The 11,724-nt window shown below is 52.5% G+C and overlaps 1 protein-coding gene across 1 annotated transcript; it reads right to left on the reverse strand.

Annotated features, from left to right (window-relative positions):
- Positions 1-8,715: 8,715 nt before the first annotated feature.
- LOC117861567 (probably inactive leucine-rich repeat receptor-like protein kinase At5g48380) lies at positions 8,716-10,738 on the reverse strand. The gene is made up of 2 exons (XM_034745138.2): positions 10,423-10,738; positions 8,716-10,290 (listed from the first exon to the last, which is right to left on the reverse strand). The coding sequence occupies exon 2, from the start codon at positions 10,167-10,169 to the stop codon at positions 9,375-9,377; it is 795 nt and encodes a 264-aa protein (XP_034601029.1). The 5' UTR covers positions 10,170-10,290; positions 10,423-10,738; the 3' UTR covers positions 8,716-9,374.
- Positions 10,739-11,724: the final 986 nt, after the last annotated feature.

An 11,724-nucleotide genomic window follows, 5' to 3' on the forward strand; every position in this document is an offset into this window, starting at 1 on the left:
GGCCGCACCGGCCACCGAGGTTGAAAACGTGGGGATGGACCGAGGATGTGAAATTGGCCTCCGAACATGGTTCGGCCATGGAAACGTGTGTTGTAGGTCATGGATGGCCCAAAATAGCTACACCGGACACCAGGCACGAAAACATGGGAGATGGACCGAATAATTGAAAATTGCCTCCGGATGTGTGTTCGGCCATGAAAACATGTGTTATAGGTCACGGGAGCCCAAAAACGGCTGCATCGGCCACCAGGGATGAAGACGTGGGGGATGGACTGAAGCTGTGAAAATGGCCTCCGGATGCGTGTTCGGCCATGAAAACGTGTGCTATAGGTCATGGAAGGCCAAAAAAGGCTACACCGGCCACTAGGATGCAATCGTGGGTGTTAGACTGAACACTTCAAAATGGCCTCCGGACGCATGTTCGGCTATGAAAACGTGTGTTATAGGTGTCGCGAGCCCAGAAACGGCCACACCGGACACCGGGTACGAAAACGTGGGGGATGGACCAATAACTGAAAATGGCTTCCGGACGCGTGTTCGGCCATGAAAACATGTGTTATATGTCGCAGGAGCCCGAAAGCGGCCGGTGTGGCCGCTAGGGACAAAAACGTATGGGATGGACCAAACAAATGAAAATGGCATCTGGATGTGTGTTCGGCCATGAAAATGTGTGTTATAGGTCAAGGGAGCCCAAAAATGGCCCCATCGGCCACTCGTGACGAAAACGTGGGGGATCGACTGAAGATGTGTAAATGGCGTCCAGACGCTTGTTCGGCCATGAAAACATGTGTTATAGGTCACAGGAGCCCGAAAATGGCCGCACCGACCACTGGGGACGAAAAGGAGGGAGATGGACCGAATAACCGAAAATGGCCTCTGGACCAGCGTTCGGCAAGAAAACGTGTGCCATAAGTCATGGAATGCGAAAAACAATTACACCGGCCATCGAGGATGAAAACGTGGGTGTCAGACCTAACAATTGAAAATGGCCTCCTCACGCGTGTTCGGCCTTGCAAACGTGTGTTATAGGTCACGCGAGGCCGAAAACGGCCACTCCGCACATCGGGTACAGAAACAAATATGTGGGATGGACCGAATAACAGAAAATGGCCTCAAGCTGTGTGGTCGGCCATGAAAACATGTGTTATAGGTCACGGGAGCCAGAAAACGGCTGCACGGGCCACCGGGCACGAAAACGTGGGGATGGACCGAAGACGTGAAAATGGCCTCCATAGGTCAAGTGAGCCCGAAAACGGCCACACCGGACATTGGGGACTAAAACGTGGGGGATGGACCGGATAACTGAAAATGGCCTCCGGACGTGTATTTGGAGATGAAAACGTGTGCTATGTCATGGAAGGCCAAAAAACGCCACACTGGACACCGGGTACGAAAACGTGGGTGTTAGATCGAACACTTGAAAATGGCCTCGAGACGGGTGTTCGGCCATGAAAACGTGTGCTATAGGTTATGGAAGGCAAAAAACAGCTACACCGACCACCGGGGATGAAATCGTGGGTGTTAGACCGAACACTTCAAAATGGCCTCTGAACGCATGTTCGGCTATGAAAACGTGTATTATAGGTCACACGAGCCCGAAAACGGCCACACTGGACACCTGGTACGAAAACGTGTGGGATGGACCAAATAACTAAAAATGGTCTCCGGACGCTTGTTCGACCATGAAAACGTGTGTTATAGGTCGCGGGAGCCCGAAAACGGCCGCACCGGCCATCGGGGATGAATATGCAGGGATGGACCTAAGACATGTAATTGGCCTCCAGATGCGTGTTCAGCCATGAAAACATGTTCTATAGGTTAAGGAAGGCCAAAAACAGCTACACCGGCCACCGGGGACGAAAATGTGGGTGTCAGATCGAACAAGTGAAAATGGCCTCCGGACGCGTGTTCAGCCATAAAAATGTGTGCCGGAGAGGCACGTGACGACGACGCAGTCCATCCGGACCCAGTCGGGATGGGTGCTGACGGTGTCGGTGAGGACGTGGCCGGACAGTGAGTACTTGCCGAGGGTAAGGAGAAACTGGCTGCGCCGCCGCGTGTAGTTGCCGGTCTTCACGTTGAGGATGACGGTGAAAAGGGCGCGGATATGATGGATAGCCACTGCCTGAGCATGGAGCGCCAAGAGGTGGGCGGCTTCCTGATGGAGGAGGGCGTCATTGAGGTCATCGGCGAAGATGGTGTCATCGGGGCGAGGGGGATCGAGAGCGCGCTCCAGCGCCTCGTGCTCACGGGCAGCGGCGTCGACAGTAGCCTGCTCACGGGCAGTAGCCTCCTCGCGAGCAGCGACGACGACGGTGAGGACGCACTCAGCGGCCACGCGAGCACGGGCATCGGCAGTCGTGGCGACGGCGGCGGCCTCGTGCTGCACCGCGTCGCGCTTAGAGGAAGCGGGGGCTGTGGCAGCAGCGCCGCTTGGGGCGCTAGGAGCGACAGCAGGGGCATCCGAGGCGCCAGTAGGGGCGGCGATAGGAGCACCGAGGGAGCCAGCCATGGGAGAGAAGGCACGGTGTCGTGCGAAAAGCGGAAGCTGGAGACCTAGGGCTGAAACCTAGACTCGTGATACCATGAAAGAGATATTTAGGCGAGGAAAGATTAGATTGTTTATACAGGAGCACAGGCTACAACCATATATAGGCCTCGGGGACTAGGCGCAGGGGCAGCTAGGAACCCTAGCTGCCACCCTTGACTCGCTAGGGCCGGCGGTGCCCACAGGCAGGCTGCCTGCCAGCTCATACACGAAGCAAGGCACGTAGGCCCACTAGTGTACATACAGGTAAATACAACCTAACAAAAATGGAAGGCCAAAAAAGGCTACATCGGCCGCCGGGGATCAAATCGTGGGTATCAGACCGAACACTTAAAAATACCCTCCAGACATGTGTTCGGCTATGAAAACGTGTGTTATAGGTCACGCAAGTCCGAAAACAGCCACACTGAACACCGGGTTCGAAAACGTGGGGAATGGACCGAATAACTGAAAATGACCTCCAGACGCGTGTTCGGGCATGAAAACGTGTGTTATAGGTCCTGGGAGATCGAAAACGGCCACATCGGACACAGGGGACGAAAACATGGGGGATGGACCGAACAACTTAAAATGGCCTCAGGATGTGTGTTCGGCCATGGAAACGTGTTTTATAGGTCACGGGAGCCCGAAAACGGTCGCATCGGCCACCGGGGACAAAAACGTGCAGCATGGACCGAAGATGTGAAAATAGCCTCCAGACACGTGTTTGGCAAGCAAACGTGTGCTATAGGTCATGGAAGGCCAAAAAAAGCTACACCGGCCACCGGGGTCAAAAACGTAGGTGTCAGACTGAACAATTGAAATGGACTCCGGACGTGTGTTCGTCCATGAAAACGTGTGCTATAGATCATGGAAGGCCAAAAAAGGCTACATCGGCCACCGGGGATGAAATCGTGGGTGTCAGACCGAACACTTCAAAATGGCCTCCGGACGCGTGTTCGGCTATGAAAACGTGTGTTAGGTCATGCGAGCCCGAAAACGGCCACTCCGCACATCGGGTTCGAAAACGTGGGGAATGGACCGAATAACTGAAAATAGCCTCCGGACGCGTGTTCGGGCATGAAAACTTGTGCTATAGATCATGGAAGGTGTGTTATAGGTCACGCGAGCTCGAAAATGGCCACACCGGCCACCGGAGATGAAATCATGGGTGTGAGACCAAATACTTGAAAATAGCCTCTGGATGTGTGTTCGGCTATTAAAACGTGTGTTATAAGTCACGGTAGCCCGAAAAAGGCTACACCGGCCACTTGGGACGAAAACATGGGGGATGGACCGAAGATGTGAAAATGGCCTCCAGACACGTGTTCGGCCATGAAAACGTGTGCTATAAGTCATGGAAGGCCAAAAATAGCTACACCAGCCACCGTGGATGAAAACGGGGTGTCCGTGCTCGGCTATGAAAACGTGTGTTAAATGTCGTGGGAGCTCGAAAATCGCCACACCGGACACCGGGTACGAAAACATGGGGGATGGATCGAATAACTAAAAATGGCCTTCGGATCTGTGTTCGGCCATGAAAACGTGTGTTATATGTCGCGGGAGCCCAAAAACGGCCGCACCGGCCACCACGGACGAAAACGTGGGGATGGACTAAAGATGTGAAAATGGCCTCCAGACGCGTGTTCGTTAAGAAAACGTGTGCTATAGGTCATGGAAGGCCAAAAACAGCTACACCGGCCACTGGGGAAGAAATCGTGGGTGTCAGACCAAACACTTCAAAATGGCCTCCGAATGCATGTTCAGCTATGAAAACGTGTGTTATAGGTCACACGAGCCCGAAAACGGCCACACCGGACACCTGGTACGAAAACGTGTCGGATGGACCAAATAACTGAAAATGGTCTTCGGACGCTTGTTCGGCCATGAAAACGTGTGTTACTGGTCGCGGGAGCCCGAAAACTGCCGCACCAGCCACCGGGGATGAAAATGCAGGGATGGACCGAAGACGTGTAATTGGCCTCCAGACGTGTGTTCGGCCATGAAAACATGTGCTATAGGTTATGGAAGGCCAAAAATGGCTACACCGGCCACCGAGGACGAAAACGTGGTTGTAAGACCGAACAAGTGAAAATGGACTCCGGAAGCATGTTCGTCCATGAAAACGTGTGCTATAGCTAATGGAAGGCCAAAAATAGCTACACCGGCCACCGGAGACGAAAACGTGGGTGCCAGACCGAACGCTTGAAAATGGCCTCCGGACACGTGTTCGACTATGAAAACCTGTGTTATAGGTCACGGGAGCCCGAAAACGGCCGCACCGGCCACCATGGACAAAAACGTGGGGATGGACCGAAGACGTGAAAATGGCCTCCAAACGCGTGTTCAGCAAGAAAACCTGCGCTATAAGTCTTTGAAGGCCAAAAAAAGCTACACCGGCCACTGGGGATGAAAATGTGGGTGTCAGACCGAACAAGTGAAAATGGCCTCCGGACGCGTGTTAGGCCATGAAAACTTGAGCTATAGGTCATCGAAGGCAAAAAAAGCTACACTGGCCACCGGGGATGAAATCGTGGGTGTTAGACCGAACACTTCCAAATGGCCTCCGGAAGCGTGTTCGGCTATGAAAGCGTGTGTTAGGTCACGCATGTTCGTTAAGAAAACGTGTGCTATAGGTCATGGAAGGTCAAAAACAACTACACCGGCCACTGGGGAAGAAATTGTAGGTGTCAGACCGAACACTTCAAAATGGCCGGAGGCACGCGGAGGCACGCGGGGTCACTAGCAAGGGAGGGCGGTCGCGCACCGTAGGTAGCTTTGGGGCTGGGGTTGTGCGCAGCTGCCAGTGAGACAAGAGTGGCTTGCGCCAGCAGGCAGCCAGGGTGTGGTGCCAGCGATAGTGGCATGGGAGAATAGCCGGCGCACCATGCCGGATCTAGATGGAGGATGAGGAGGACGCCTAGAGGAGACGGCCTGCGGGACCTTTTTGCAAAATCATCAAGAATTGCTCCAAGGACTATGGCATGGGGAAGGGAGGGAGAGGGCGGCGGAGAAGAGGAAACCGGCGGCAGACTGGAAGACGAGCTCACGAAAGGGGATGGCGCTGCCCCAGACCTGCCGCGACGCCTCCTCCGACCACGTCGCGGCCTCCTCGTGTGCGGCGGCTGGCCGCCGCCGGCAGGCAGACCACGCCGCGGCCTCCTCGTGCGACTGGGAGAGGAGCTCAAGGAAGGGATAGGACACGGAAGGATGGATGCCACAGGGACTTCTTAGCAAAAACAACAAGTGCTCAACCAAGGACTACGGGTTGATTATCAAAAATTTAAGGGTTTTTTTGCAAAATGACCATGATGGTTGGAAGAAACGACGGTTGGAAGAAATAACCGCACTTTAATATTAGGTATAGATTGTCTTGGTCAAAATAAGAAAACAAGGCCAGGGAGCTTCTCACGTGAGGAGGTCCCCACGTCGTCCCCGCTCGGGCGACATGGGCGGCACCCGTGACCTCAGCCTCCGTCGCCCCCTCCCTCTCCTCCCCTCCCCTGCCACAGCCGGAGGGGCTGCCGAAGCCAGTGTGGGCCCCTATGATGGAGGCGGTGGGGCATCTTCCTCGCTAGGGCTGCGCGCACTAGTAGGACTGTGCGGAGCAGCTCCGCTAGCAGGGTGACGGCGCGGCGAGGGGCGGCGGATCCGGCACCTTGGTGGCCGGATACGACCATCCCGGTGCCTGATCTGCGTGGAGAAGAGGGTTGCGGGCGAGCAGCACGGCATGCAGCAGCAAGATGGCTAGAGAAGGCGGTGGTGGTTGTGGCCATGGAGGCCTTCTTGGCACCGGCGAGGAGGAGGCCGCGGCCGGAGGGTGTTGAGTAGGACGTGCTGCTGCTCGGCAAAGGTGAGCAATAAGCGCGGCGATGGCGGGGAGCTGCAAGTCGGGTGGCCGCCCCCTCCCCCCTCCCCCAAGCAAGTGGCGACAGCGGTTGCGGCCATGGAGGCCTTCAGGGCACCGGCGAGGAGGAGGCCACGGCCGGCGGGAGCCGAGGAGCCGACGTGCTGCTGCTCGGCAGAGGCGAGCAACGAGGGCGGTGATGGTGGGGAGCTGCAGGCTGGGTGGCTGCCCCCCTGAGTAGGTGGCGGTGGCGGTCCTAGCGCCGACAAGGAGGAGGCCGCGGTCGGCGGGAGTTGAGGAGCCGAACGTGCTACTGCTCGGTAGAGGCGAGCAACGATGACGGGGAGCTACAGGCGGGGTGGCTGCCCTGCCCCCCCCCCCCCAAACCCCTATCTGGTGGCTGCGCCAAGTTCCACCGGCGGGGGACCGGGCAACTGGCTATGTGGCGGCATTCTTCGGCTCCTTGGCGCCCGGTGGTCTGTGCTCCTAGTGGCGGCAGTGATTTCTGGGGAGGGAATTGTAGGGATACGAGGTAGGCTACACTAGCGCAAATCAAAATTTTCTACCGCGTAAACAAGGAAAACTGCCGTATAAGGATCACGGGATTACCACTCGACGCACTGGTGCGGAAGATGTAGATTCGCGTCGATGCAGCGAAGTCGATCAGCGTAGTCGTACGTAGTCGATCACGTCGACGTCCAGCAGCTCCTCAGCAGCTCGTCCACGTGCAGCAAGATCGCCCTCGTGCCGCGGCTCGTCGTCGGCTAGTCGTGGCTTGTCGGCGGCTCGTCCAAGTGCTGCAGGCACAACTCCTCCAAGGTATCCACACATGCAGGGAGGAAGCGTTGCAAGCCGGACTGCTAGATCTGTGAGTTGCAACAGGCGAGGGCGTGGGAGGCGCGGCAGATGTCTTTCGCCAAAAGGTGTAAACCCTAGGGCGCCCCCACCCCTCTATTTATAGAGGTTCCTAACGGGCCTCTAGGTCCGAGGCCCATTAGTACTTCTAAACCTAATCCAACTCGGATCACATCCGAATTGGGCTTCCAGCCCCTTAAGTGTGTGACCCTATGGGTTCGGATACGTATAGACATGGCCCGAGTACTCCTATTCGGCCCAATAGTCGGTAGCGGCCTCTAACAAGACGTGTCAACTCCTATACGCACACGAAGATCATATCAGACGAACCATCACAACATTATATACATGCTATTCCCTTTGCCTCACGATATTTGGTCTAGCTTCAAGCCGACCGCTCTTTCTCGATCCTATGATTCGGAATCCCTTTGTAGGTTAACTCTTAACCATACGTAGCATGGCCATGCATTTTCGGATCCGATCACTCGAGGGGCCTAGAGATATCACTCTCAATCAGAGAGGGGCAAATCCCATCTTGATTGACCATGTCTCATAGCATGCTTCTTGACAAACCCGAAAGCTACCTTTATAACTACCCTGTTACGGCGTAGCGTTTGATAGCCCCTAAGTAAGTCGATCCACATCTTGAGTACATGCGACAATCTCAGGTCTAAGGACAAAGCGTATATGTTGTGTAAAGAGAGAACTACTTCTCGTGTTGGGTCAGTCCTAGCACATGTCTCCACATGTGCCCACATTATTAGTTCAACATCTCCATGTCCATGACTTGTGAAACATAGTCATCAACTAATACATGTGCTAGTCTAATATTCATGTGTGTCCTCACATGAACACCGACTAGGGACAACTTTAGAATAACCATACAAGTAAAGAGTTTCACATACAATTCACATAATTGCAAATCAATTCAAGTAGCCTTTAATGGATATTCAACGAACACAATATAAATCATGGATACAAATGGAATATCATCATCTCTATGATTGCCTCTAGGGCATACCTCCAACAGGAATGGGGTGTAGGCGAAAGCCTTGTGCCTGCTTGCGGGTCAATGATGGCGACGCCCCCGGGCACCGCTTCCCTTCTTGAAGGCATCATTCATTCCCCCTTTTCCCTCCCCTACGGTGAGCTTCCGGGTGAAAGCCTTGAACGTGTTGGTCAGACAACAACGGCGCCAGTGGTGTCGCCCCCTCCTTTGAGGTGTTGTCTTGGAAGCTCAGTGGGTTCTTACTGCCACCACTGCAGGGATCGTTGCCGAACACCGCCCCCAGTCGTCTCCAGCCGGGCGCCTGCCTTCGCTTTGATTTGTCCACCTTGCCCGGGTTGCTTAGGTTGTCGTCGTCCGGCGGATGCTTTGCGGCCCCCTCTTCTCTGGCAGACGTCATTGGTTGCTTAGGGCGGATGCTTTGCCACTGTCATTGGTTGTTTCAGGCAGATGTTTTGCCGCCGTTGTTGGTTGCTTTGGGCGGATTCTTTGCCGCTATGGTTGTACTGGTTGGGTGGATGCGTTGCCACCGTTGTTCAAACCGTGTGCATGTGCCCGGTTGGCCCGCATTGTGTGCGTGCGCCCGGTTGGCCCACGTTGTAACGTTTCTAAACGTTATTTCTTCTTAATACAAAGATACGCAGCTCTCCTGTATATTCACGAAAAAAACCCTTGAGCTGATCAGATGCTAGAATTTATGCTCTATTGCCATCACACCGTTGATTTAAGAGGACACTGACTAAGTTATTCAGTACTTATAGCAGGCCGGCTCCGGCAGACCAGGAAATGAAAACTTAGGCAATGGGTGGTTCTTTTCATATAAAACTTGTACAAATCTTAAAGCAAATATATGGTTAATTCATTATCCTCTCCAACGAGCACTCACGGCGGCGGCGAGTCAACATCCAAGTACCCCTAGTTCGTGCTCCCCATTCCATTGTGCCTCAAAATCATTTTTGGGAATGGGAAGTGCTGAAATCCGCATTTACAGCATAACAAGCACCTCATTTGCAGGTTTCCATGAACACAAATTCAGAGAATGTTTCCTTTTTGTCTGCTAATAGGGGAAAAAAGAATTAATTGCAGTCTAATCACTCACTTGGTCTCGACTCTCCACAACGTTTCAGAACAAATAGACATTAACATATGCGGTAGACATATGGATGGAGCCGTTGGGAGAAGATGAACATATGCGGGAAGTAGAACGCCACCACAAATCCCACCACGAACCCAGCAGCCGAGCCAATAATGAACTCGTCGTTGATCCTGCGTGATCCCAGACACGCTTTGTTTGTATTGCCACAATCATCCAACGGTGGACCGCAAAGCCCTTGATTATTACCAGCAAAGTTGGATGCTGGGAACTTGGATAAGAATGAAGGAATAAGCCCAGATAACTGGTTATCTGCGACATTGAGAGATGTTAACCGAAGAATCTCATCGAATTGTCTTGGAATTTGACCACTGAGTTGGTTGTGCTGAATGTTTAGGACGTTCAGGTCCATATTGCAGATGCCTATTGGAATTTCACCTGAAAACCTGTTGTACGAGAGATCCAGAAATGTCAAGTATGTCACCTGCCGTGTGATGTTCAAAGGGATGGGCCCTGAAAAATTGTTATTTGACAGGTCAAGGCTGACTAGACTAGTGCAATACTCAAGACCCTGAGGAAATTGGCCTTGAAGCCCGAGGTTGCTTAGACTCAGCGAAAGAAACCTGTCATCTTCATCAGGCTGCCAACATTCCACACCAGTAAAGCCGCATATGAATCTGCTGAAATTCCATGAGGATTTCAATATGCCCCTAGGATCAATCACTGATTTCTGTAAAGTCTTCAAGCAGGTTACATCAAGTTCGGAACCGAAACAAAATGATGAGCTGCTCAAAAGCAGAAACCAAAGGAGGAACTTGATACCACCGACCATCCAAGACATGGTTCCACTCAAAGCTGTGAAAGGATATCCAAAACCTTCTCTTGCTTATTGCTTAAAAAAAACTTCTCTTGTAATGAAGAAATAGTGTTCCTACACAGGCACAAAATATGGTGATGCCTACCTGCATAAGTGAGAAAAAAAAACAAGAACTCGAAATATTAGTTTTTTTTCTCCATATGTGTAGCAGCGCCATCACTAGATGTTCAACAGTCGTGTAAAATCTGAAACAGAGGATGTGTTTCAGGAGAATTACCGGCTCTTAGTTGATCCAGGCAAAGCAGAACTGCACAAGGCATCACCCGCGACAGATGAAAGGGGAGATCAATCCCTTCTGTTAAATGTTAGGGTTAATTGCACCTAGTGTCGGATGGAGACGAGATGGAAAGCGAAGGAGATGGGAGTATGGGACGACGTCGCCGTGTCGGTGGGGAGAAGTTTATATCTCCTCGCGTGAAATTGGGCAGCCACGCACTTGCCAATTGGCGTCTACCGTGTTTGACTAACACGGCGCCGGTCGTGACGCTGTTGTCTTCCGCGTTGGCGCGCCACCAACTGCACTCACGTCTGCATTGTTTTTACTACGCATTTGCTGTACTGCAAACGGCATGAGATGCCTTCTCCGAACATGGCCGCGATGATCAAGATGCGTTCACAGATGTACTAAGCATCTTTCGCCAGTTATTACATTCATGATAAGCCGTTGCTCGAGAGGGTTCATGGACGACATGATGTATGCAGTATGCAGATATCCTAAAGCTCGATTGAAACTAAGTACTTCCCATGTTTTACAAGCTGCCACGCCAGAGATGGTTTTGGAAATTTTAAGTGTTGAAATGTGCAGTGCAAACGAAACTTCTCATTTGCGAAACTGCCGAGTGCACAAATTAACTGAAAACCAAAGTGCTGGTAAATGTTAAAGAAAGAACCAGTGTTGCAGATGCTCATTTAGCCTCCAGAGATGATTGATGTCAGAATATGCGGAAGAAGTACGGGCGGAGCCTCTGGGAGAAAAATGAAGCAGGGGGGGAAGTAGAAAGCCACCACGAAGCCTACCACCAACCCGACAGCCACGCCAATACTGGACTCGTCGCTGATCCATTTGCTTCTACGGTCACATGCAGCCAACGGTGCACCACAAAGCCCTTGGTTACCAGCAAAGTTTGAAGGCGGAAACATCTGCAAATGCAACGGAATAGGACCAGATAATTGGTTGTCTGCAACATTGAACAAAAATAACCTAGAAAACTCGTATCGATCTGAAATTTGGCCACTGAGTTGGTTGTGTTGAAGGTTGAGAGTGTTCAGGTATGTGATGTTTGAGATACCGATTGGGAGTTCACCCGAAAATTTATTATATGAGAGGTCAAAGACGTCAGACTGGACAGCTGCCATGCCATATTGGAAGGGATGGCTCCTGAAAAATTGTTACTCGACAAGTCCAGGCCGGTCATGCTTGTACAATTCTCGAGACCTTGAGGAAATTGGCCTCAAGACCCAGGTTGCTGAGACGCAAAGAGAGAACCCTGTTCTCAAAAGGGTGCCAGCATTCCACGCC

Source organism: Setaria viridis, chromosome 6 (genome assembly GCF_005286985.2).
Source record: "Setaria viridis chromosome 6, Setaria_viridis_v4.0, whole genome shotgun sequence".
Lineage (NCBI taxonomy): Eukaryota > Viridiplantae > Streptophyta > Magnoliopsida > Poales > Poaceae > Setaria > Setaria viridis.

Excerpts from the sequence above, each read along its gene's own strand:
- LOC117861567 (XM_034745138.2), bottom strand. The coding sequence starts at position 10,169 with ATGTCTTGGATGGTCGGTGGTATCAAGTTCCTCCTTTGGTTTCTGCTT.